At 41.9% G+C, this 27,990-nt stretch overlaps 1 protein-coding gene across 6 annotated transcripts in view; it reads left to right on the forward strand.

Annotated features, from left to right (window-relative positions):
- Nucleotides 1–17,503: 17,503 nt before the first annotated feature.
- The window catches only part of EXD2 (exonuclease 3'-5' domain containing 2), a 55,359-nt gene continuing 44,872 nt past the window's right edge, over nt 17,504–27,990 (forward strand). For 2 of the 6 annotated variants that reach the window (XM_037984156.2, XM_037984155.2), the window contains exon 1: nt 17,504–17,682. Coding sequence is in view for 1 of the 6 variants with exons in the window: in XM_073011109.1 (XP_072867210.1) it covers nt 19,469–19,471 (3 nt within the window). In the remaining 5 variants the exon portion in view is untranslated. Of the gene's footprint in view, nt 17,683–19,017; nt 19,039–19,127; nt 19,472–27,990 lie in introns of those variants that run through there. The other 4 variants (XM_037984162.2, XM_073011108.1, XM_037984161.2 and 1 more) reach the window with 4 other exon arrangements.

Raw genomic sequence — 27,990 nt, forward strand, 5'->3', positions numbered from 1 at the left:
CTCCTCTGCCCATGGCATGAGGGTAGCCTTGCTTGGAAGGAGCAGTCATAGAGCTGTAACACTGCCTCTTCCATAAAGTTGCTTTCCTCTATCTCTGGCTTGCCCTTGAATTCCTTCCTGAGCAAAGCCAAGAACTCTTGCAGGCTAAGATTACTTTTGGGCTCGCCTGCCCTGTGTCATTTCCACTGCAAAACTCCTTATCCAAACACCATCTTATCCAAGAACCATCTCATGCTTTTTTTCTCATTTTATCATTAAATCATTCCATCAGTTATCCCCACTTTCTACTATACATTAATCCACTCCAGTGCTAACCTTTCTCCTTAAGTTGTTAAGTTTGTCAAGTGTCTCTCAACATTGAAAAAAAATTTTTTAACTTAGGTAATAAGTTAAAATTCATATTTATCCCCTCTCCCAATCCCACTTACCCTCTGAGAGGAAACCATGATTAACAGTTTAGCATTTATATATTGTATTAGTCCGTTTTTACATTGCTATAAAGAGACACCCAAGACTGGGTAATTTATAAAGAATTTAATTGACTCACAGTTCCACATGGCTGGGGAGACCTCAGGAGGCTTACAATCATGGCGGAAGGGGAAGCAGGCACATCTTAAATGGAGGCAGGTGACACAGAGTGTGTGAAGGAGGAACTGTCAAACACTTATAAAACCATCAGATCTCGTGAGAACTCACTATCATGAGAACAGCATGAAGGAAACCATCTCCATGATCCAATCACCTCCCACCAGTTCCCTCCCTCAACACATGGGGATTCTGGGGATTACAATCTGAGATGAGATTTGGGTGCAGACACAGAGCCAAACCATCTATATCTACTTCATTATTTTAAATTCCTGCATAGCACAGTGTCCCATAGTCAATAAATATTTCTTGAGTATACTGTTTTATGCCCTGATGATATAGCCATGAACAAGATGGATAATATTCCCTGCCCTTAAGAAGCTTATATTCTAAAGGCAGTGGGACACAGAAAGCAACTAAGGTAAAGAAGTAAAATTAAAAAAAAAAAATACATTTTTTTTTTTTTTTTTTTGAGATGGGTATCACTCTGTTGCCCAGGCTGGAGTGCAATGGTGTAATCTCGGCTCATTGCAACTTCTGCCTCCCGGGTTCAAGTGATTCTCCTGCTTCAGCCACCTGAGTAGCTGACATTACAGGTGTGTCCCATCATGCTGGGCTAATTTTGTATTTTTAGTAGAGACAGGGTTTCACCATGTAGGCCAGGCTGGTCTCGAACTCCTGACCTCAAGTGATCCACCCGGTTTGGCCTCCCAAAGTGCTGGGATTTCAGGTGTGAGCCAGCGCGCCTGGCGTATAATATGTTTTTCCTCAGTCTCCCCAGTAGCTGGGACTACAGGTCTGCGCCACCACGCCCAGCTACTTTTTGTATTTTTAGTGGAGATGAGGTTTTACTTTGTTGGCCAGCCTAGTCTGGAACTCCTGGGCTCAAGTAATCTGCCTGCCTCAGCCTCCCAAAGTGCACCACTGTGCCTGGCCTATAATATGTTAGGTAGTGATAAGAACTATGGAATTTAAATAGGGTGGTTAGGGAATATGTCACTGAGAAAAGTGACATTTGAATAAAGATTTAAGGGAGGTGAGGGAGAAGCACTCATGGATATCTAGGAAAGAGCCTTCCAAGCAGACGAAACATCAAGTGCAAATGTCCTTGCCATTGAGTCACAGTTGCAGTATTCATATATAGGCAATGCTAATACTTCTCAAATTCAGCCAAGGTCCTACCCGAATATATTGAAACCTAAAGACAAATTGTCAAGTCAATCATCACCAGCAATCATTACTATGAAACAATAAGGGAAATCAGAAGAGAGATTACCTTTTTTTGTACACACATAAAAAGTTGGAAGAACATATGCTTAGATGTTAGTGTGCTCATTTCTTTAAGGGGTCATGATGTCATAGTTGACATTTATAACTTGTTTTCCACTATACATTCATTATTTTCTTTCTTTTTCTTTTTTGAGACAAGGTTTCATACGAGGTTTCATATATATATACACACACACGCACACACACACATATATAGTAGAGCAGGGTTTCACTGTGTTGCCTAGGCTGGTCTCCAACTCCTGAGCTCAAGTGATTCGTCCGCCTTGGCCTCCCAGAGTGCTATGATTATAGGGGTGAGCCACCATGTTCGTTCTGCACTCATTATTTTCTTTATCCTCTGCAAGAACCTCTTTTTCTGGTCTAGGTTCTTTACCTGGTTGGGGAACCAAACCTTCATTCCTGAAGGATCTAAATTTTCTTCAGCATTCTGCCTTTTTCTGGTTGCCTTAATTTTCCATTAATCTTTCCTATTAAACATATAAGTGCTCAGAGGCTCCCCAGAGAATCTCTTAGATTCAGGAGAAACTCCTGGGTGCATGTCCTCATTGTGTAACAGAGACTCAATTCCCTCTCAGTAATTAGGATCAATCGCTTCAGCTAGTTGAGCAATATCTTCTTGGCTATTGGTTCAGTGGCTCCTCAGAACCCAAAATGGCCAGGTGGTATCTCAGCCTCTCATTCAATGGAGCTAGTGTTGTGTTTCATGATAGAAGCATTTCTCTGTGGAACCAAAGTTCTTCAAACCTGCAGAACTCAAAGTTGCAGACGTGGGAACTAAAAATCCCAGAAGTTGGTTATTAGGTGTAAGAATGAGAAAAGTCACTTACATGTCCAACCATTTATTCCTGGACTCGTGCATTCTGGCTGTGGGAGAAACAGCATGATAAACGGGAATATATATGGAATTTTGTAAGACAGAACTTCAGTCTTTCAGGACACTATCTCTCAACAGGTGCTAGTGCTGAAACTAAGCCATCAGTAGGTTAATCCATCATTCCACCAGGCTAGATGCTTCTGGGTAATGAGTCATGTGGAAAGATCATTTTTTCCTTTACATCATTGAATGTAGTTGCAATATCTGCTTTTAAATCGTGACAATTGCAGCATTTATGTCCTATCAGTGTCAGTCTCTGTTGATTATCTTTTCTCTTGAGAAGATGTGCTACATAGTTTTGTTTCTTCATATGTCAAATAATTTTGTCTATTTCTGAGACAGGGTCTCCCTCTGTCACCTGGGCTAGAGTGCAGTGGTGCATTCATGGCTCACTGCAGCCTCAAACTACTGGGCTCAAGTGATCATCCCACCTCAGCCTCCTGAGTAGCTGGGATTACAGGTGTGTGCCGCCATGCTCGGTTAATTTTTAAAAATTTTTTTTCAGAGACGAGGTCTCCCTATATTACCCAGGCTGGTCTCAAACTCCTGGGCTCAAGCCATCCTCCTGCCTCAGCCTCCCAAAGCAGTAGGATTACAGGTGTAAGTCACCACACCCAGTCATTTGTCTAATAATTGAGTTGTTTTCTGAACATTGTAAATGTTAAGTTGTGAACACTAGATACTATTATGTTCCTTAAAGAGTTGAAAGCCAGTTGCAGTGGCACATGCCTGTAGTTCAAGCTACTTGGGAGGCTGAGGCAGGATGACCACTTCAGCCCAGGAGTGTAGTGTAGTGCACTATTATCACACCTGTGAATAACCACTGTATTCCAGCCTCGGCAACATAGTGAGACCCTGTCGTTAAATGTTTGTTTTAGCATGCCATTAATTTGGTTGGACTCAAATTACAGACTCTGACTCAGGGCTGCAGAGTGAATCTCAGTTCAGTTCTTTTATCTTTGGTTGGGTTACTTGCAGTGTACCCAAAGCATGTATGACTCAGGGGTTCTCCAGATCTCCAGAAAGTTGAATAGCTTTTTATTTTATTTTTTTTTTATTTTGAGACAGAATCTCGCTCTATTGTCCAGCCTGGACTGCAGTGGCACGATCTTGGCTCACTGCAACCTCTGCCTCTCAGGTTCAAATGATTCTCTTGTCTCAGCTTACCAAGTAGCTAGGATTACAGGCATGTGCCACCATACCTGGCTAATTTTGTCTTTTTTTAGTAGAGACGGGGTTTCACCATGTTGGCTAGGCTGGTCTCAAACTCCTGACCTCAGATGATCCACCCACCTTGGCCTCCCAAAGTGCTGGGACAGGTATGAGCCACCTCACCTGGCCTGTTACGTGTTTTTGTTTTTGTTGTTGTTGTTGTTTGTTTGTTTGTTTAGCATGCCATTAATTTAGATGGACTCAAATTGCAAACTCTGACTCTGCGCTGCACAGCAAATCTCAGTTCAGTTCTTTCATCTTTGGTTGGGTTGCTTGAGGTGTACCCAAAACATGTGTGTTTCAGGGGTTCTCCAGAAAGCTGAACAGTATTAAAATGCAAATAATATGGCTCCCCTTCTCTGGGTCTCTCCTTTCTTGAATTCCTTCTCACCATCCAGCAGCTATTTTTCCCCCAACTCTTGCCTCTTGTTTTTCTGGCCAGAAATACTGTGGATTTTTTTTTTTTAAAATCAGTGTTTTAGCACCACAAGTAGCACTGACTGAAGCCTGCCCTCAAGCTAAAAGATGGTAAACGATGGAAAATTCACCCCATGCTATTGCTTTCTTTTAGATGTTAACTTCCTGTCAGAATCTATCTACTTTTGCTCATTCTCTGGTGCATTCAGAGAGTTATTTTCTGGTGTGTTTTGTACAGTTTGTGTTTGGTCCAGCAGGGGCTTACTAGGATATACAATAAATGAACTCCAGTGACATTTTCTCAAGCTGTCCATTTAACTACGGACACCAGGATCAATTAACACTGCCAAAGAGTCTCATATGTTAGAACTTTCTGAATGCCATTTCACTCCTTTTGCTCATTATGATGCCCACATTGTGTTTTTAATTTTTGATATGAAATTTTTATTTGAAAATAGATTTCGATTTACAGAAGACTTGCAATGAGAGTATAGAAAGCCTCCATATATCCCACACCCAATTTCCTCTATTTTATTTTTTTAAATTATTATTATTATTATTTTTTGAGACGGAGTCTCGCTCTGTCGCCCAGGCTGGAGTGCAGTGGCTGGATCTCAGCTCACTGCAAACTCTCCCTTCCGGGTTTACGCCATTCTCCTGCCTCAGCCTCCCGAATAGCTGGGACTACAGGCGCCCGCCACATCGCCCGGCTACTTTTTTGTATTTTTTAGTAGAGATGGGGTTTCACCGTGTTAGCCAGGATGGTTTCGATCTCCTGACCTCGTGATCCGCCTGTCTCGGCCTCCCAAAGTGCTGGGATTACAGGCTTGAGCCACCATGCCCGGCCTTTTTTTTTTTTTTTAAGATGGAGTCTCGCTGTGTCGCCCAGGCTGGAGTAAAATGGTGTGATCTTGGCTCACTGCAACCTCTGCCTTCTGGGTTCAAGCAATTATCCTGCCTCAGTCTCCTGAGTAGCTGGGATTACAGGCACTCACCACCATACCCTGCTAATTTTTGACTTTTGGAAGGATGGGGTTTCACCATGTTGACCTGGCTGGTCCTGACCTTAGGTGATGTGCCCAACTCAGCATCCCAAAGTGCTGGGATTACAGGTGTGAGCCACTGTACCCGGCTTCCTCTATTATTAATATCTTATTTTAGTATGGTACATTTGTCACAATTAATGAACCAATATTGATACAATATTATTACCTGAGGTTCATACTTTACTCAGATTACTTATCTCTTATATAATGTCCTTTTTCTGTTCCAGGATCTAATTAAGGACACCACATTACATTTAGTCATCATGTCTCCTTAGGTTCTTCCTGGCTGTGACCGGTTCCCAGACGTTCGTTGTTGTTGATAACTTTAACAGTTTTGAAGAGTACTGGTCAAGTATTTGGTATCATGTCACTCAACTGTTTTTTTTATTTTATTTTATTTTTTGAGACAGGGTCTCACTCTGTCACCCAGGTTGGAGGGCAGTGGCACAATCTTGCCTCACTGTGACCTCCTCCTCCTCTTCCCAAGCTCAAGTGATCCTCCTGCCTGAACTTCCCAAGTAGCAGGGACTACAGGCACACACCACCATGCCCAGCTAATTGTTTTTAAAATTTTTTTTTATAGAATCAAGGTCTCACCCTGTTGCTCAGGCTGGACTTGAACTCCTGGCTTCAAGTGATCCACCCACCTTTGCTTCCCAAAGTGTTGCGATTACAGGTGTGAGCCATATCTGACCTCAGTTGAGTTTTGATTGATATTTATTTCATTATTAGACTGGGGTTATGTGCTTTTGGGAGGAAAGCCATAGAGGTGAAATGCCATTCTCATCAAATCATGTCAACTACACATACTGCCAGCATGACTTATTGCCTTGATAAGTAGTGTTTGTCAGGTTTCTACACTGTAAAGCCACTCTTTATGCCCTTCTTTTCATACTATACTCTGAAAGGGAGTCTATACATTGTCTCTTGACCCACATTGTCTTTGTCCTGTGTTACCCCAGGATCCCATCACTTCCATCAATATCAGGGAACCCATCTCAACTATAACGTCTTCCTTTACCATATCTACCTACAGAAAACAGCGACCATAGCATTTACAGGGATATTGGTGCCCATCCGCTAATGTATTTCTCAGTGCCTTAGGGAAGAGCATGTCCTCTGGGATCTCTTAGGTGATATAGTGAGATGGTGGCCATTCATATGTTATGAATTCAAATGTTATGAACTCTAACATTTCTATCTCCTTAAGCTTTGGGATTGCTTCTTCTAAATTATGCCACAAAGTTCTTGCATGTCAACACTATTGAAAGTAGCCTACTGCTGAAATAAAATTTCAGGCAACCAACCAAGTAACTATTAGAGAGATTTCCAGCTGCACAAGCTGACACATTAAATCCAGAATTTATGGTAAAAGCACCCATGCTAACAATTCAACCAAATCCAGAGTTACATTCTGTCTTCTTGGTCTATTTCCTTGGTCTTAGAAAGGAAGAATCCTCTCTTTCACATGTTCTCCACATTTCTGCAGATAAAAATTAGCAAAATATTGAAAGAATAAGTTATTTCTTCCCAGACTGTAGAACACGCCGGGATCTAACCCTAGCTATAGATGTGGAGCTGTGGTTCTCAACTGGGGATGATTTGTTTCCCACAGTACATTTGGCAATGTCTGGAGACAATCTTGGTTGTCACAACTTGGAGGGGAAGGTGCTGCTGGATCTAGTGGGTAGAGGTCAGGAATGTTGCTAAATATCCTACAACACATGGGACATCTCCTCCCACAAAGAATTATCCAGCCCAACATGTTGAGAAATCCTGATCTACAGTTAACAACGGGTGGTTCGAGTGAAACTAGAGGAAAGTAGGCTGGGCGCCATGGCTCACACCTGTAATCCCAGCACTTTGGGAGGCCGAGGTGGGTGGATCACCTGAGGGCAGGAGTTCAAGACAAGGCTAGCCAATATGGCGAAACCCCGTCTGTAGTAAAAATACAAAAATTAGCTGGGCATGGTGGTGTACACACCTGTAATCCCAGCTACTCAGGAGGCTGAGGCAGGAGAATCGCTTGAATCTGGGAGGCAGAGGTTTCAGTGAGCTGAGATCGTGCCACTGCACTCCAGCTTGGGTAACAGAGTGAGACTCTGTCGAAAGACAGAAAGAAAGAGAGAAAGAGAGAAAGAGAGAGAGAGAGAGAAAGAAAGGAAAGAAGGAAGGAAGGAAGGAAGGAAGGAAGGAAGGAAGGAAGGAAGGAAGGAAGGAAAGAGAGAGAGAGAGAAAGATAGAAAAAGAAAGAAAGAAAGAAAAAGGAAGAAAGAAAGAAGAAAGAAAGAAAGAAAGAAAGAAAGAAAGAAAGAAAGAAAGAAAGAAAGAAAGAAACTAGAGGAAAGCAGACATCTTTCAAATGATTAAAATTTTTTTTTCCTTTTTTATTTAGAGATGGGGGTCTTGCTATGTTGCCCAGGCCTCCCAAAGTGCTGAGATTACAGGCATGAGCCACCGTGCTCAACCTGGAACAATTTCTTTATAACCAGCACAGTTAGGCAATCATTGTTCACATTACATACAACAACATGAGGGAGAAGCAAGAGTCTAGGACATTTCACAGGTTTCTAGCTTTAGTAACTACATGAATAGTGGAGAGAGGGGTTGAATGTATGTGCAGTAAAGAAGAGCTAGTTTGTAGGGGTTGTAAATATACCAACTCCAACAGAGTTGATATACTTAGAGAGCTTGGACTCTAATATAGCACAACTCAAAATGTGGCCTCCTTACTGGCCAATCTGCAATTTTTAAAAAAATTGTAGTAAAATACACATGAAGTAAAATTTTCCATTTTAACTTTTTTTGAGACAAGGTCTCCCTCTGTCACCCAGGCTGCAGTGCAATGGCATGATCATAGTTCACTGCAGCCTCCTGGGCTCAATCAATACTCCCACCTCAGCCTCCTGAGTAGCTGGGACCACAGGCAGGTGCCATCACTCTTGGCTAATTTTTAAAAATTTTTATAGAGATGAGATTTCCCTATCTTGCCCAGGCTGGTCTTAAACTCCTGGGCTCAAGCGATCATCCCTCCTCAGCCTCCCCAAAAGTGCTGGGATTACAGGCAGGAGCCGCCATGCCCAGCCCTTTTTAACAGTTTTTAAGCATACAGTTCAGTGGCATTAAGTGCGTTCACATTTGTTGTGCAACCATCACCACTGTCTCCAGATTTTTTTCATCATCCTAAACTGAAACTCTGTACCCTTTAAACATGAACTCCACCCTCCAGGCCCTGATAATCACTATTCTACTTTTAGTCTCTATGAATTTGTCTATTCTAGGTACTCCATATAAGTAAAATCATACAATATTTGTCCTTTTGTGCCTAGCTTATTTCACTTAGCATAATATCTTCAAGGTTTATCCATGTTGTAGCATGAGTCAGAGTTGCATTCCTTTTTGAGGCTGAGTAATATTTCATTGTGCATTTATTCCACATTTTGTGCAATTTGTTATCAGTTCTCAACAAGATAAAAGCTTGTCACAGAATGTAAAGCAACTATGTCACTGAACACCATGTTTAGTTCCCTCAGCATTTCTGTAGGAAGATTTTCTGTTTCTCAATGAAGGAAGCAGAGTGCTGATTTACATTCTGGAGTGAGGTCGTTATCTCACTTCATCCTAGTACTTCTAATAGCACTGGTATAGTAAGTATTTAGAGATATAGCTTTGGACTGGAGATTTGAGAGTCATCATCCTACAAAAGAAAAAAAAATTCCAAACCTGGACTAGGATGCAATCTTTTTGCATGATGTAATTGAAAGCTTCCTTCTAGGAAGAAATTAGGATTTCTTGTAAAATGCCTACACAAATGTCTAATAAATTAATGGGACTAAAACTTCTAAGAAACCAGTCATCCACCCACTTACTTTTCAGTTAAGAGTCCAGTGAGTGACTTACCAAATACTCTTTTTGTTTCTGTATCTAATGGAACAATAACTTTATAAACAATCTTTTTTTTTTTTTTTTTTTTTTTTTTGAGACAGGATCTCGCTCTGTCACCCAGGCTAGAGTGCAGTGGTATAATCAGAGTTCACTGTAGCCTTAACCTCCCAGGCTTAAGGGATCTCCCGCCTCAGCCTCCCAAGTAGCTGGGACCATACTTGCATGACTCCATGCCTGGCTAATTTAAAAAAAAAAAAAAAAATTGTAGAGATGAGGTTTCCCTATGTTTCCCACGCTGATCTCAAACTCCTGGGCTGAACCATCCTCCCCTCTTGGCCTCCTGAAGTGCTGAGATTATATGCGTGGGCCATCGTTCCTGGTCAACAATCTGTTTTCCTATAAAATATCCCTATCAAAAGTGAATATTTGAATTGAACTTTTTAAAGGATGATAGTAAAAACAAAAAGGGGTAAAATGATGACTCTCATGCAGATATGAAATGAATACAGGGCAAATATTTTTATTTATTTACTAATTAATGAGTAGTTAAATAATGAAAAAGATGTTACAATCAATGCAAAGGGAAACCCAAAACCCAGAAAACTATATAAACCCATCAGAAATGCTGGAATCATTTTTTTGTTTGTTTGTTTTTGAGACAGTCTCGCTCTGTTGCCCAGGCTGGAGTGCAGTGGTGCCCTCTTGGCTCACTGCAAGCTCTGCCTCTCCAGTTCATGCCATTCTCCTGCCTCAGCATCCCAAGTAGCTGGTACTACAGGCTCCCGCCACCACGCCCAGCTAATTTTTTGTATTTTTAGTAGAGACGGGGTTTCACCGTGTTAGCTAGGATGGTCTCAATTTCCTGACCTCATGATCCGCCCACCTCAACCTCCCAAAGTACTGGGATTACAGGCATAAACCACCGGTCCCAGCCTTTTTTTTTTTTTTTTGAGGCAGAGTCTTGCTCTGTCGCCCAGACTGGAGTGCAGCCGTGCAACCTCGGCTCACTGCAACTTCCACCTCCCAAGTTCAAGCAATTATCCTGCCTCAGCCTCCCAGGTGTGTGGGATTACAGGCGTGGGCCATTAGGTCTTGCTAATTTTTGCATTTTTAGTAGAGACGGGGTTTCACCATGTTGGCCAGGTTGGTCTTGAACTCCTGACCTCAGGTGATCCACAGCCTCAGCTTCCCAAAGTGCTGGGATTACAGGTGTGTGCCACCACACCCGGCTTCTCTCTTTCTTTCCTTCTCTCTTTCCCCCCACCCTACCTCTGACAGGGTCTTGCTCTGTTGCCCTGGCTGCAGTGCAGTGGTGCCATCATACATCACTGTAACCTCAAACTCCTAGGCTCAAGCAATCCTCCCACCTCAGCCTCCCTAGTAGCTGGGACTACAGGTGCACATCACTATGCCCCATTAATTAAAGTTTTTTTTGTAGAGATGGGGTCTTGCTATGTTGCTCAGGCTGGGCTCAAGCAATCCCCCTGCTTTGGCCTCCCAAAGTGCAGGGATTATAGGCATGAGCCTCTACATCCCACCTGAAATCAATGTTCTGAATAGAACAGTGAGAAAGGGAAGTCAACAGAAACTTCTCAGAACAGAATTTATTTGTATATCTAAAGACAATAATTATTTATGTTACTCTTAGTTTTCTATAAGTTAGAGTCCATCTCTTCAGAATTGTTAAATACCTCAAAGACAATGAAAGGTATAAACCCCACAGAATCTGATAAGCTAGAAGGGGATACTTAAAACAATGCAGTTTTCCATTTCTCAATAATCTTTTGGTCCATTTCAAAGTCTTTCGGACTTTCCCCCATATGCTACTATAGGTCTGCTCTTATACTATAGGCCTTGCTATGAGATGGTAATGAAATTTCCCTATAGGTTCATAGCAAAATTATCCGAAAAACTTTAACACTTGGCTTCTAACATTGGCTGCTGATTTAGGGGAGTCAAGCAGAAGTCTTGAAAGTAGGTATTTTCACTAAATTGGCATGTTTGTTATGGCACCCCATCCTTAACTAGACAAAGAACCCTCTACTTTACCCTCTCCAGGGAATCAATCCTGAGTCTTGCACCAGGCAGTCATTTGGGAGCTGGGGAAGGAATCCAGTGTTCTAATGCTTCTGAAATAGACTTTGAACCAACTGTCCAATTTAAGCCCCCACTTTATCCCTGCTTCTGGGGGTACCTGGTGCTGCCAATTCTTGAACTTTTGGTGGTTTTCTGGGGCAAATCTGGCTTGCTTTTGGCCATCCCCTTTGATAGAGGGCAAGTCTGCTAATTCAGTTCGCACTATCCTCCTGCTTTCCAGCTTCCAAAATGGTAATAATTTGATCTCCTCTACTGTTCTCTGACAGACGGATTATATAAACAGACAGTAGCCAGACCATATATGACAACAGAACTCTGATCCACAACCTCCACAATCGGCCAGCCTGGGCAGGGCTTGGTCAATGAGTCAGTTGCCCTATATTTTGCCCCTATTTTCAACACAGGACCAACCAGAGAAAGCCAAACCATTACACAAGAAGCCCAGCTTCTAGTTAGCCCACCTGCAGTTTCTCCATGACAGTGACCTCCAGTCAGAGTATACTGAAGCCTTCCCCTTTTTTCACTACAGCATAAAGTGTTTCCACTTCCTGCCTGCCTTCAAGTCTCACCAAAGTATGGTGGTATGTTGGCGGACTCCCAATGACGGCAGCCTCGGCATAAATATCCTCTCTTCTTACCTGAGTGGTTTTCATCATTTTCCTTATCTTTTTGATTTTGAAGTTTTATGTTAAAGTGCTTTTTTAAACCATTGTTCTAGAGGGATTTTAGAAGGAGGTGGGTTGTGTGTGGTTCAATCTATCGGCTTTAACTGGAGATCTCTTTCTGTGTTCTTTCCTCTGTGACTAGATGTCAGCTGTCCATCCTCTACCCTCCCCTGGCAACAGGCCCAGAAGTCACCTTTGCATTTTCCTCTTGCAAACCTGGTTGCAAAATCCAATATGTATTTAAATTCCTCCAAAGAATCCGCTGGATCAAAAGGATTAGAGAATGACATAGACTTTGCTGAACCTTACCTGTGGAAGATAGAAGATGAAGTTATATAACATTCACAATTTAAGCTACTTAACATTCACAAACACCACCCCGCCCAGCCTGTCCCCTTTTTAGAAACATTACCAAAAATCCCATACAAAAACTTTTGCTTATAACTAGCCAGAACTTAGTCACATGGCCACACCTACTCCTAATGAAGACAGAAAATTGTATTTTGTAAATGCAATTGTTTAATGCCCCCGACTAAGTGGAAAAGGAGAATGGATAATAGGTGGGCAACTAGCACTTCTGGCCACAGTTCCTCATGAATTTTCTGCATATGATGTCCCATGAATCCCTAGCCCAGTGCTTGACATTAAGTTGTCCTTGGAATGGATAAACAAATGAATAAAACATTTTAGATAGTTCACACAATAACTTTTTTTTTCCAAAAAAAAACATTAATTGACTTTATTTCTAGAGCAGTTTTAGGTTTACAGAATATTTGAGGCTGGGCGCAGTGGCTCACGCCTGTAATCTCAGCACTTTGGGAGGCCGAGGCAGGCGGATCACGAATCAGAAGATCAAGACCATCCTGGCTAACGTGGTGAAACCCCGTCTCTACTAAAAATACAAAAAATTAGCCAGGCGTAGTGGCAGGCGCCTGTAGTCCCAGCTACTTGGGAGGTTGAGGCAGGAGAATGACGTGAACCCATGAGGCGAAGCTTGCAGTGAGCCCAGATCTGCCACTGCACTCCAGCCTGAGTGACAGAGCGAGACTCTGTCTCAAAAAAAAGAAAAAAAAATTGAACAGAATGTGCAGAGAGCTCCCACATACCTCCCCCTACCACATGCAGTTTCATCTATTATTGACATATTGCATCGGTATTGTACATTTGCTACAAAATGATACATTATTAGCCAAATAGTTTACATTAGAGTTCACTCATCATGTTACACAGTTCCATAGGTTTTGATAAATGCATAATGTCATGTATCCACCATTACTGTATCACACAGAATAGTTTCACTGGCCTAAAAATCCCCTTGCTCCAGCTATATTCTGCCTTTCCTCCTCCCCTGGAATCCCTGGCTGGCAACCATTGATCTTTTTACTACCTCTACAGCTTTGCCTTTTCCAGAATATCATATTGTAGGAACCATACAGTATGTAGCCATTTTAGACTGACCTCTTTCACTTAGCAATACACATTTAAGATTTCTCCATATTATTTTTTTGTGGCTTGATAACTTATTTCTTTTTAGTTCTGAATAATATTCCATTGTAAGGATGTACCAGTTTGGTTATTCTTTTACCTACTGAAAGACATCTTTGTTGTTTCCAGCTTATAAATAAACCTGCTGTCAACATTCATGTGCAAGTTTATGTGTGGTCCTAAATTTTTAACTCATTTCGGTAAATACCCAAAGGTGTGACTGCTGGATTGCATGCTGAGACTATCTTTACCTTTATAGGAAACTACCAAACTGTCTTCAGAAGTGGCTATACCATTTTGTATTCCCAACAGCAATGAATGAGAGTTCCTGTTGCTCCACATCCTTGGCAGAATTTGGTGTAGGCAGTGTTTTGCATTTTAGCCATTCTTTAACCTCCACCCCGGAGGCTCAAGCGATCCTCCCACATCTACCTCCCGAGTAGCTGGGACCACAGGTGTGTGCCACCATGCCCAGCTAATTTTTGTATTTTGGGTAGCGATGGAGTTTTACCATGTTGCCCAGGGTGGTCTCCAACTCCTGGGCTCAAGTGATCCACATGCCTAAGCCTCCCAAAGTGCTGGGATTACAGGCATAATTTCCAAGTACGTGGAGTTTTAAAAATAATCTTTTCTTTTCTTTTTTTTCCTTTCTTTTCCTCCCCTCCCATCCCCTCCCCTCCCCTTCTCCGTCTCCCTCTCCTTCTCCCTCTCTCCCTCTCTCTCTCTCTCTCTCTCTCTCTCTTTTGATAGAGTCTCGCTCTGTTACCCATGCTGGAATGCAGTGACATGATCTCGGCTTACTGCAACCTCTGCCTCCCAAGTTCAAGCAGTTCTCCTGCCTCAGCCTCCCAAGTAGCTGGGATTACAGGCACTGGCCACTGTGCCTGGCTAATTTTTGTATTTTTTGTAGAAACAGGGTTTCATCATGTTGGCCAGGCTGGTCTTGAACTCCTTACCTCAGGTGATCCACCTGCCTCGGCCTCCCAAAGTGCTGGGGTTACAGGCATGAGACACTGCACCCAGCCTCATTATTGACTTCTAACTTAATTGCAATGTAGCCAGAGAATGTGAGCTATATGACAGCAATTTTTTACAATTTGTAAAAAGTTGCTCAATAACCTAAAATATTTTTTAAATTTTTATTTGATTTTTAAAATAGCAACCTGTTAGATAATCAATGGCCTAAATCAAAATTAATTTTCTTAAATCTTCCCTGAATATGTGAAAAGTATATTTGAGAACAATTTGTGTTCTCAAATCGTTGGGTATATAGTTCTTTTCTTTGTCTTCCTCAAGAACGGAGGGTTCTATACATAGTTCTACACATAATTAATTAATTATGTCAGAGACATTCCCATAATGACTGGTGATTCTTGGATGTCTTCTCATATTTAAAAGTGAGAAACTGTATTTTAAAAGCTGATTAGAAGTTCTGTATGCACAGAGGAGTCTTGTTGACTGGGCCTTAATGTAGAATGATTGCTTGTGAACCCAGACAGTTCTTTATGAAATCCTCCAAATGTCAACACTCTGTTATTCTTTTTGTTTTTAATTTTTAATGTTTGTGGGCACACAGTAGATGTATACATTTATGGGGTACATGAGATATTTTGATACAAGCATACACTGTATCTGCCATTCTAATCCAATTTCTATCTTTTAAAATTGTATCTTTTTTTTTAGTTTGGTATTATGTCCTTTCCTGTTCTTTCTTCTTTGGGTTAACAAACTTTTCACTCCTTTACTATCATTTTAAAAAAACTCTTTTATCGAAGTATATATGAAACCAGAAAAGTGCTCACAAATATAACCTGAACACACATGTAAAGCTGCACTCAGATTAAGAAATAGAACATTATCAGCACTTCGTGAGCCTCCTCACGTTCCCTTCCAGTTATTACTACCCTAAGATGAATCACTATCTACAGTGACTTCTAACAGCAGGGATATTTGGGTAGTTTCCAGTTTGGGGCTGTTGAAAGTATGGGTATGAGCTTTTTTATGTACATGTCCTTTTGGTGAATATATGCAGACATTTCAGTTTCATATTTATAACTAGGAGTAAAATTGTTTTTTTGTTGTTTTTGATTTTGAGACAGGGTCTAGCTCTGTCACCTATGCTGGACTGCAGTGGTGCAATTACAACTCACTGCAGTCTCAAACTCCAGGGATCAAGAGGTCCTTCTGCCTACGCCTCTGGAGTAGCTGGGACTACAGGTGTGCACTATGATGCCCAGCACTTTGGGAGGCCGAGGTGGGAGGATCGCTTGAGGCCAGGAGTTCAAGACCAGCCTGGGCAACACAGTGAAAATCCCTAAAGTGCTGGGATTACACGTTGAGCCACTGTGCCCCACCTAGGGGTGAAATTGTTGGAACAAAGGCTTTTTCATGTATTCAACTTCAGTTGATACCGCCAAACAGTTTAACAAAGTGATTGTATCAATTTATGCTCCCTTCAGGAGCATATAAGAGCTGTGGTTGCTCCACAATCTTGCCAATACTTGATATTTTCTGTGGTTTTCATTTAGCTATATCTCATTGTGGTTTTAATTTGCATTTCCTCTTTATCCTTTGTTTTTTAAGGGTTTCAAGATGGACAGATAAAAATTCAGGGAGTTAATCACCTATAATAGCTGGAAATTTCCCCCATGGATACTCCTTCAGTGGAATTTAAAACATTTGCCCCTGTATTGAAGACAATGTAGTATAAAGGATGGGGCCACATGCTTTGCAATCAGACGTATGAGGTTTGATTCCTAACTCTGGTGCTTACTTGCTGAATTACCTTGAAGAAGTTATTTAACCTTTTTCCATTTTATGTAAAATGGCACTAATAATAGTACTGCCTCATAGGGTTGTTATGGGGATTAAAAGAGAAAAAATAAGTAAAATGCTTTGCAAAGCTCCTAGCAACAGGTGAGCACAAAGTCAACAAATGGTAGCTATTATTACACCTTATATTGGTTATTTATGCACATCTCATTTCTCCTTCTGTTTTACACATTCCATGAGAAAGGAGAAACATGCATGTAGCACACATTAACTGCCTCATATATAATTGCTAATAAAGACTAATTGGATGAACGGTTTAATATATAAACAGAAGATATTGTGATTATCGCTATAAAAGATGGCATAGGTTGGGCATTCACGCCTGTAATCCCAGCACTTTGGGAGGCTGAGCTGTGAGGATCGCTTGAGCCCAGGAGTTCGAGACCAGCTTAGGCAACGTAGGGAGACAGTCTCCACCAAAAAAAAAAAAAAAAAAAAAAGGGTGCATAAAATTATTATAGTGGCTATAGGATAATGTGCACTGCTAATGAAGACTACATTATTTAAATACACTGTCTTTCCTTCTTTTTTTTTTTTTTTTTTTTTTTTTTTTTTGAGACGGAGTCTGGCTCTGTCACCCAGGCTGGAGTGCAGTTGCCGGATCTCAGCTCACTGCAAGCTCCGCCTCCCGGGTTTACGCCATTCTCCTGCCTCAGCCTCCCGAGTAGCTGGGACTACAGGCGCCGCCACCACGCCCGGCTAGTTTTTTTTTTTTTTGTATTTTTTAGTAGAGACGGGGTTTCACCGTGTTAGCCAGGATGGTCTCGATCTCCTGACCTCGTGATCCGCCCGTCTCGGCCTCCCAAAGTGCTGGGATTACAGGCTTGAGCCACCGCGCCCGGCCTGTCTTTCCTTCTATTTACTGTTATTGTTTAACAGAAAAACAGTACACAGGATACTAAAGAAAATTCGATGTCCCATATTACATTTGTGAGAGTTCAGCCAAAACCAAAACCAAAACCCAAAACACAAAGCCAAAACCAAAACACAAACATACCATCCCAGAAACAAATGCGTCACTTTTCTGAAGACGTTAAGCCCTTCCAATTTTAACAGATTCTTTGTCCAACAGAGGAGACAGACTGGGTAGGCATCACCTGCCCCAGGAGCTTCCGTACAAGATGGCGTTGCCCGTTCCCAGACCCCAGCTGGGATTACGTCCTCCAGGCCTGCCGCAGGAACGGAAGTGGTTACGGCCCTAGTGAATCCGGGTGGGTGCGCGCTGGCGGCCGCACAGGTTCCAGCACTTTACCGTGAGCCCGCTGCAGGTGTGCGGCCCAGTCCGAGACAGCAGGTAAGCTCAGAGGCCGGCGAGGCCTTGCACCGGGATTGTGCGCGGGGCAGAGGGGCTTCCAGTGCAGACCAAGAGGGGTCGTGGGGCGGGGGATATTACCGTGTACAGGGGTGACATTGCGGGGACCCAGCTGTCCCGGAGCAAGTTTGCCCTGCCCCTCTCCCCGCCCCTCAGCGTGGCCCCCTCGCCCCCGTCGCCGACGGCGGGGCGGTTCAGCACCCAAGGGCGCAAGGAGGGCCTCACCCCTGCCCACGTCCTCCCACGCTCTCCTCGGGCCTCTCCTTCCGACCCCCTTACCCTCTCTCTGGGAGCCCCTACCAGACCTTCGAGGCTGCGTGTCCCAATCAGCTAAAAAGGAGGCCCCGCCCGCGGCACCTGGTAGCTCCTCGGGCGCTGCGAGTTCGACGCGGCCACTGCTGCTATTTTCTCCCCTGGATGCGTGTGAGCCGCCACCCCCGCTACCATCCCTGTCCTCCCAGACCACACCCTGCTCTGGGCCTTGCTGGGAGCCACCTCTTTGGTTTTTCATATCCCTGGGATGGATCAAAACTAAGAACCTTAATCAATACTTATTATAAAATTGACACCTGCTCCTTAAAATACAAACAAACCCATCCCTCGATAAGCTTTTGATAGGCTTTTGATATGATTACAACATTCAAACTCCTTTATATACCCTCTCCTCAAAAACACAAAATTGAAATTATACTTTTTTTTTTTTTAGTTCTTTTACAAGGATAGAAGGAATTGAAAGGTTTTGTTAGTTATAGGAATTAGAAAGTGCGGGTCGTGGCGCAGGGAGGAAGATGGATTAAATTTGGTAAAGTTGAGCTTGTTTTAAAAATGTATTTTAAAAATATGCTAGTTATAGTCTGTGCATAAAGTCTTGTAACAAAATTATGTAACAATTTTAAACAAGACAAATCTTTTTTAGCTTTATGTTCTCCTTGGTGGTGAGGGTGGAGAGTGTGGAAGACAGATCCTCTTTGATTTTTTTTTTCCGTCTCCTCCCTTCTTTACCAGTCCCTTTCTCACAAAATAAGAACTGTTGTCAGTTTGTGTGTGTTTTTCTTTGCATTTATTTGACAAGTGTGTGCACGTTATGATATATGTTTGTAAGATTTCGCCTTAAACTTTTACAAATATGTATGTTTTATGCATTACATAACTTGACGTTTTATGCTTAAAAACGGGTCTTGGAATTTTTTCTTTGTCAGTATGTAGAGATCTACCTATTCTTTCTACTTGTTCTGTAAATTCCATGGTTATGTAAGATTCCATAGATTGTTTCCAGTTTTTCCTTTTCAGACGCAGTTTGGCGGAGAACATCCTTCCCACACACCTCTGTGTGCCCATGTGAGCATTTCTCAAGGATGGGTACCCGCAGGTGGAATTGCTGGATGGGAGAGTATGGGGATTTAGGAATGCCAAACTGCTACCCACGGTGTATAATAATTTCCTCCGTGCTCTCTCTCTTTTTTGATACAGAGTCTTGCTCTATTGCCTAGGTTGGAGTGCAGTGGCGTGATCTCGGCTCACTGCAGCCTCTGCCTCCCAGGTTAAAGCGATTCTCCTGCCTCAGCCTCCCGAGTAGCTGAGATTACAGGCACCTGCTCCCACGCCCAGTTAATTTTTTTATTTTTAGTAGAGATGGGGTTTCACCATGTTGACCAGGCTGGTCTCGAACTCCTGACCTCGAGTGATCCAGCCGCCTCGGCCTCCCAAAGTGTTGGGATTACAGGTGTGAGACACCGTGCCCAGCCCCCCATGCTCTTTCGAACATTTAATGGTATGAATCTTTTTTATTTTTGCCAATCTGATGGATGGAAAAGTGATTTCTCATTGCTGTTTTAATTTGCATTCCCCTGATTGCTGTTGAGATTGAACATCTTCATGATTGTCGGCCATTTGTATTTCCTCTTTTGAGAAACATCTCTTTCTATTGGATTGTCTTTTCCTTACTGATTTATAGTAGTATTTTGTATGTTCTGGATTTTGATCTTTTGTTATTTATGTATGTTTATAATATTTACTCCCTGCTTATTGCTTTTTTAAGTTGTTGCTTGTCTTTTAACTATATGGCATCTTTGTTGAAACAAAGTTTAAAATTTTAGGTTTTAATTTATCAGTCTGTTCTGTGTGTGTTTGTATTTTGTGGCTATCATTCCCAATCTGAGTGGTTCTTAAATGGCAAAGATTTTTGCTCTCAGGATTATTTGGCAATGTCTGTAGATGTTTTTTGTTTGTTCCACTAGGATGGTGCTGCTATTGGTTATCTAGTGAGTAAAAGTGAGGGGTGCTGCTAAACATCCTACAGTGCATGGGAAACATCCTACAGCACATGGGAAAGCTTCCCACAACAAAGAATTTCACCAGCCAAAAATGTCAATTGTGCTCAAGTTGAAAAATCCTCCTCTACTTTTAGAGAGAGGAGGGTTTTCTCCTAAAGCTCTGTTTTCTCCTAGAAGTTCTTCTTGTGGGAATAATTTTTTTTCTTTAATTCCTCCGGAATTGTGCGTGTATAATTGTTGTTTTCCAAACACTGTCACCTCGAATAGTCAGTCCATTCTTGAACCATTGATCTGAAATGCCACACTTACCATGTACTAATTTCTTTTTTTTCTTTTTAATTTTTATTTGTAGAGATAGAGATGAGGTCTTGCTATATTGCTCAGGCTGGTCTCAAACTCCTGGTCTCAGGAGATTCTCCCACCTCAGCCTCCCAAAGTTCTGGCATTACAGACAGGAGCCACCTCACCTGGCCACATGTACTCATTTATCATACAGGGTCTGTTTCTAGACTGTCTTCTGTTCTATGGTATACTTTTCTATTTGCTGGACCAATACCACAACGTCCTATATTAAACTGTATGTTATATGTTGACATCTAATAGGGTAAATACTCCATCATGATTATTATTTTATTGGAAGTCATATACTATATCAGCTCGTGTCCTCTCATTTAAAAAACAATATTTTTGGTTATTATTAGTTTATTTTCCAGATTAATTTTAGAGTCAGCTTGTCAATTTTTTTTTCTTTTAAGAGTTGGGGAGCTGGGCGCGGTGGCTCACGCCTGTAATCCCAGCACTTTGGGTGGCCGATGCAGGTGGATCACCAGGTCAGAAGTTTGAGACCAGCCTGACCAACATGGTGAAACCCCATCTCTACTAAAAATACAAAAATTAGCCGGGCATGGTGGTGTGCGCCTGTAATCCCAGCTACTCAGGAGGCTGAGACAGGAAAATCACTTGAACCCAGGAGGCGGAGGTTGCAGTTAGCTGAAATTGCACCACTGCCTTCCAGCCTGGGCAACAGAGTGAGACTCCATCTCAAAAAAAAAAAAAAAAGAGAGAGATGAGATCTCACTTCGTCACCCAGCTGGAGTGCAATGGCAGCCTTGACCTCCTGGGCTCAAGTGATCCTCCTGCCTCAGCCCCCCAAGTAGCTGGGACTACAAGTGTGCACCACCACACCTGGCTAATTTTTGTATTACTTATAGAGATGAGGTTTCACCATGTTGCCCAGGTTCGTCTTGAACTCCTGGGTTCAAGTGACACGCCCACCTTGGCCTTCCAAAATGCTGGGATTACAGGCGTGAATCACCACACCTGGCCCCAAATCATTTTTTAATGGCTTTATTGAGATGTAATTCACACACCATATAATTCATTATTCAAAGTGTACAATTTGAGGATTTTAGTATATTCATAGAGTTGTGCAAATATCACCATAGTCTAATTTTACAACATTTTTATCACCCCCAAAATAAACCCATACTCATTAGCTGTCACTCCCTGTCCCTGACTCCACTAAGACCCCAGCCCTAAGCAACCACTAATATTTCTGTCTTTCTAGATCTGGGTGTTTTGTGTAAATGGAATCATACAATGTGTAGTCTTTTGTGACTGGCTGCTTTAACTTAGGATAATGTACTCAAGATTTTTCCATGCTATAGCATGTTTCAGTATTCATTCCTTTTTATTACTGAATGAAATTTCATCCTATGGTGTATTTGTTTTATAGGGCTGTGGTCAAAGTAACACAAACTGGTGGCTTAAAACAACAGAAGTTTATTCTCTTGCAGTTAAGGAAGCTAGAAGTCCAAAATTAAGGTGTCAGTAAGGGTCATGCTCTTCCTGAAGGTTCTAGGGGAGAATCCTACCTTTTCTCTTCCTAGTTTCTGGTGGTTGTTGGCAATCCTTGATATTTCTTGGTTTGCAGTTGCATAACTCCAGTCTCTGCCTCTGTCTTCAAATGGTCACCTTCCCTGTGTGTCTGTCTGCATACTGGATTTGCTCAATGTAAACCTGTTTCTTCTCCTCCTCCTGTAAGGACACCAGTCGTATTTGATTAAAGGCCCACCCTACTTCAGTATGACTTCATGTTAACTTGATTACTTCTTTGAAGACTCTATTTCCAAATAAGGTCACATTCACAGGTATTGGAAGTTAGACCTTCAACATATCTTTTTGGGGAATATAATTCAACTCAACATACGGATATGCTACATTTTATTTATCTGTTCATCAACTAATTGACATTTGGGGTGTTTCCACTTTTGGGCTGTTATGAATAGCTATGGACTTTAGTACGGGCATGTGTTTTCATTTCCCTTGGGTATATACCTGCCAGTGGAATTGCTAGGTCATATAACTGCCAGACTGTGTTCCAGAGCAGCTGTACCATTTGACATTCCCACCAACAATGCATGAGATTTCGAATTTCTCCACATTATTGCCAGCACTTGTCTTTTTTTTTTTTTTTTTTTTTGAGAGACAGGGTCTTACTCTGTTGACCAGGCTGGAGTACAGTGGAGTGATCAAAGCTTCCTGCAGCCTCAAACTCCTGAGCTCAAGCAGTCCTCTTGCCTCAGCCTCCCAAGTGGCTAAATCTATAGGCACACTACCACTCCTGGAGAATTAATTTTTTTTGTTTGTTTTTATTTGTAAAGGCAGGGTCTCACTGTGTTGCCCAGGCTGGTCTCAAACTCCTGGCCTCAAGTGATCCTCCCACCTTGGTCTCTCAAAGTGCTGGAATTACAGGTGTGCACTACCATACCTGGCCTTATTTGTTTTTTTTTAATAGCATCATCCTACTGGGTGTAAAGTGGTATCTGATTGTGGTTTGGATTTGCATTTTCCTAACAGCTCATGATATTGAACATCTTTTCAAGTGCTTATTGGCCATTTGTATACCCTCTATCAGGAAATGTCTGTTCAATTAGCTGGACATGTCTCTTCAGTTAGCACACCTGTAGTCAAGAGGCTGAGGCAGAAGGATCACTTGAACCCAGGAGTTTGAGGCTGTTGTGAGCTATGATTGCACCACTGCACTGCAGCCTGGGCAACAGAGCCAGATCTTGTCTCTAAAAAACATATTAAAAAATGAATTGAAGAACAGAAATACCTATTTAGATCCTTAGCCAGTTTTTAAATTTTTTTTTTTTTTTTTTTTATTTGGTTGTAAGAGATTTTTATATATTCTAGATACACACTCTTCCAAGATAATATGATTTGTAAATATTTTTTTCCCATTCTGTGGGTTGTCTTTTCACTTTCTCAATGGTCAATTCATTCTTTTTATATATATATATATAAAATTTCAACTTTTATTTTAAATTCAGGGGGTACACGTGCAGGTTTGTTACATGGGTATATTGTGTTTTGCTGGGGTTTGGGGTATGGATGAGTCCTTCACTCGGGTACTGAGCATAGGTAGTTTTTCAGCCTGCAGCCCCCTTCCCTGTCTTCCCCTCCTCTCTAGTAGTCCCCAGTGTCTGTTGTTCCCGTCTTTATGTACATGTGTACTGGGTGTTTAGCTGCACTTATAAGTGAGAACACGTAGTATTTGGTTTTCTGTTCCTGTATTAATTCACTCAGGGTTGTGGCCTCCACAATCCATGATCCATGATCCATAATCCGTGATCCTGATCCAAGTTGCTGCATCCATTTTTCTCATCTGCACACAGTCAATTCATTCTTTAAAAAGTTTTTAAAAATGAAGTTTGTATTGAATTTACATATTATTTTGAGTATTTCTGTAAAACAATCTTGTCTGCTTATCAAAAATAGGATAATTATAGTACCTCCCACATAGGGTTATTGAAAGGATTAAATGAATACTTTAACATGAGTATATATGTACATGTAAAGTACCTGGCACATGACAGCTGCTATCTTACATCTCCATTCTTCTGGTCTTCTAGATCTTCACTAAAGTTTTCTGTTTCTCTTTGTATTGATCTGACGCATTTCCTGTTGAATTTATTCCTAGACTTGTGTATGTGTATATGTGGTTTTTTAAATGTAGTTTTAAAGTAGTATACAGCTATATTGCTATTATGAATGAGATTTCTTTTTTCACATTTTTATAATAGGTTTGGAAAGCTATTGAGTTTATACTCATCAGACTTTCTGAATTATCTTATAATTTCTAAAAGTTGGTTGATGACTTTGTTGTTTTTCCAGGTGGTTGTGATGCAGCCATTCTGTTTAGGAACCGTGGCTCTTTTTATTCTGGTTTCCTCTGCCATAATTCGAGTATTCTTTGCCTCTCAGCATTATGAATCTTCTAAAGGTCTTTCTGCCTACAGCCTTGCCCTCCTCCAAGCTAGCACCCACATTAGTACCATGGTGGTCTGATCCTGTCACTCTCCTTATAAGTCTGTTATTTGCTCTCCAGGGTCCTGTAGGGTAATGCATGGCCCCCTCATGACTTGTCCTGTATCTACTCATTCTAGCATCGTCTCTATTTCCTTACTTGCACATTATATTCAAGCACAGTAGTGTCCATTAGAAGTAGAATGTGAGCTCCAATTTAAAATTTTCTAGTAGCCACATTAAAGATATAAAAATAAACAAGGTGAACTATAGCAATGGCATCACTTAGTGAGACTCTGTTCTGCCAAATGTGTCATTTTATGAACACGATAGAGCACACTTACACAAACCTAGATGGATAGCCGACTACATACCTAGACTGTATAGAATAGCTTATCACTCCTAGGCCACAGACCTGTATGGCATGTTATTGTTCTGAGTCCTGTAGGCAGTTGTAACACAATGGTATTTGTGTGTCTAAACATATCTAAGCATAAAAGTATAGTACCAATGTGGTATAAAAGATAAACAGTGGGCCAGGCATGGTGGCTCACGCCTGTAATCCCAGTACTTTGGGAGGCCGAGGGGCGCAGATCACCTGAGGTCAGGAGTTCAAGACCAGCCTGGCCAACATGGTGAAACCCTATCTGTACTAAAAATAAAAAAAATAGCCTTGTATGGTGGCATACACCTGTAGCCCCGGCTACTCGGGAGGCCGAGGCAGGAGAATCGCTTGAACCTGGGAGGCAGAGTTTGCAGTGAGCTGAGATCACGCTACTGCATACCAGCCTTGGCAATAGAGCGAGACTCCCTCTCAAGAAAAGATAAACAGTGTTACACTTATGTAGTGTATCTATCATGCATGGAGCTTGCAGGACTGGAAGTTGCTCTGGGTGAACCTGTGAGTGAGTGGTGGGTGAATATGAAGGCCTAGGACACGACTGTACACTATTTTAGATCTTATAAACACTATGTATTTAGGCTACACTCAATTTATTTAAAAATTTTTTTACAGTAATAAATTAACCTTAGTTTGCTGTAACTTTTTTACTTTGAACTTTTAAATTATTTTAACTTTTTGACTTGTAATAACACTCAGCTTAAGACACAAATATGTTGTATAGCTGTATAAAAATGTTTATCTCTTTATTTTATAAGCTCTTTTCAACTTAAAATTTTTTTATTTTAAAACTTTTAAAAATTTTTTGTTAAAAACTAAGACACAAACACACACATTCATGTTAGCTTAGACATACACAGAGGCAGGATCATCAATATCACTGTCTTCCACCTCCACATGTTGTCCCACTGGAAAGTCTTCAGGGGCAATAACAGGCATGGAGCTGTCATCTATGATAACAGTGCCTTCTGGAATAACTTCTGAAAGACCTGCCTGAGGTTACTTTACAGTTAATTTTTTTTTATAAGTAGAAGGAGTAAACTGTAAAATAAAACATATGGTAAACACATAAACCAGTAACATAGTCATTTATTGTCATTATCAAGTATGTACTATACATAATTGCATGTGCTGTACATTTATACGACTGGCTGTGCTGTAGGTTCGTTAACTCCAGCATAATTACACACATTTGTGAGTAATGCATTGTACAGCAACGTTAGGATGGTTAGATGGCTATGATGTCACTAGGCAATAGGAATTTTTCTGCTCCATTGTAATCTTATAATTTTGTAGAACTGTTGTATGTGTGGTCTGTTGTTGACCGAAACATTGTTATGTAGCACATGACTATATTTAACCCAGTATATTCCAAACATTATTTCAACATACAATTTTTTTTTTTTTTTTTTTTTTTTTTTGAGACTGAGTCTCACTCTGTCACCCAGGCTGCAGTGCAGTGGCACAATCTTGGCTCACTACAAGCTCCGCCTCCCGGGTTCACGCCGTTCTGCTGCCTCAGCCTCCCGAGTAGCTGGGACTACAGGGACCTGGCTAACCACACCCGGCTAATTTTTTGTATTTTGTTTAGTAGAGACGGGGTTTCACCGTGTTAGCCAGGATGGTCTCAATCTCCTGACCTCGTGATCCGCCTGCCTCAACCTCCCAAAGTGCTCTTTTCAACATAAATATTAAAAAATCAATATGGAATTTATAGAGGTAGAAAGTATAATAGGGCTTATCAGGGGTTAGAAGAAGAAGAGAATGGGAATTCTTGTTGAATGACAGTTTCTGTTTGCAAGGATGAAGTTGTTCTGGAAATGGGCAATGGTGATGGTTGCACAGCAGTGTGAACATACTTATTGAATTGTACACTTAAAAATGGCTAAAATGGGCCAGCCGTGGTGGCTCAGACCTGTAATATCAGCACTTTGGGAGGCCAAGTCTAGAGGATTGCTTGAGCTCATGAGTTCGAGACCAACCTGGGCAACATTGCGAAACCCCATCTCTACAAAAATAATACAAAAAAAAAAAAAAAATTACTCAGACATCGTGGGGAGTACCTGTAGTCCCAGCTACTTGGGAGGCTGAGATAGGAGGATGGCTTGAGCTCAGGAGGTGGAGGTTGCAGTGAGCCAAGATCGTGCCACTGCACTCTAGCCTCTGCAATAGACAAAACAGACTTTGTCTCAAAAAAAAGAAAAAAGGCTAAAATGGTAAATGTTATGTTATATATATTTTACCATAGTAAAGAAGTCACCATAAAAATCAGTATGGGGCTGGGTGTGGTGGCTCACGCCTGTAATCCCAGCACTTTGGGAGACCGAGGCGGGTGGATCACCTGAGGTCAGGAGTTCAACACCAGCCTGGCCAACATGGTAAAACCCCGCCTCTACTAAAAATACAAAAATTAGCCGGGTGTGGTGTCGGGCGCCTGTGGTCCCAGCTACTCAGGAGGCTAAGGCAGGAGAATTGCTTGAACCCGGGAGGCAGAAGTTGCAGTGAGCTGAGATTTTGCCATTGTACTCCAGCCTGGGGTAAGTATTCAAACGTAAGTATTCAAAAATTCAGTGCATATTTTACACGTATAGTACATCTTACGTTTGGTTTTTTTGTTTGTTTTTGTTTTTGTGATTGAGTCTTACTCTGTCCCCCAGGCTATAGTGCAGTGGTGCGATCTCAGCTCACTGTAACCTCTGCCTCCCCGATTCAAGTGATTCTCATGTCTCAGCCTCCTGAGTAATTGGTAGTACAAGCACACGCCACCAGGCCTGGCTAATTTTTGAATTTTTATTAAAGATGGGGTTTCACCATGTTGGCTAGGCTGGTCTCAAACTCCTGATCTCAGGTGATCCTCCCACCTTGGCCGCCCAAAGTGCTGGGATTACAGGCGTGAGCCACCGCGCCCGCCTACATTTTACATTTGTTTAAATGTTTCACCTATCCTGTGGTGCTTCCTACCCTTCCCATTCGTGCACAAGCTATTCCCTCCACCTGGAGTGCCCTCCTCCTGTCTGGCTCCTGCACCTGGAGAACTCTTGCTCCTGTTTGAATGCTAGTCTCAGACACTATCTCTCTCAGCAAGTGTTTTCTCTTTTTTTTTTTTTTTTGAGACAGAGTCTTGCTCCGTCGCCCAGGCTGGAGCGCAGTGGCACGATCTCGGCTCACTGCAACTTCCGCCTCCCAGGTTCAAGCGATTCTCCTGCCTCAGCCTCCTGAGTAACTGGGACTACAGGTGCACGCCACCACACCTGGCTAATTTTTGTAATTCTTGGTAGAGACGGGGTTTCACCATATTGGTCAGGC

This window comes from Chlorocebus sabaeus, chromosome 24, assembly GCF_047675955.1.
Source record: "Chlorocebus sabaeus isolate Y175 chromosome 24, mChlSab1.0.hap1, whole genome shotgun sequence".
Lineage (NCBI taxonomy): Eukaryota > Metazoa > Chordata > Mammalia > Primates > Cercopithecidae > Chlorocebus > Chlorocebus sabaeus.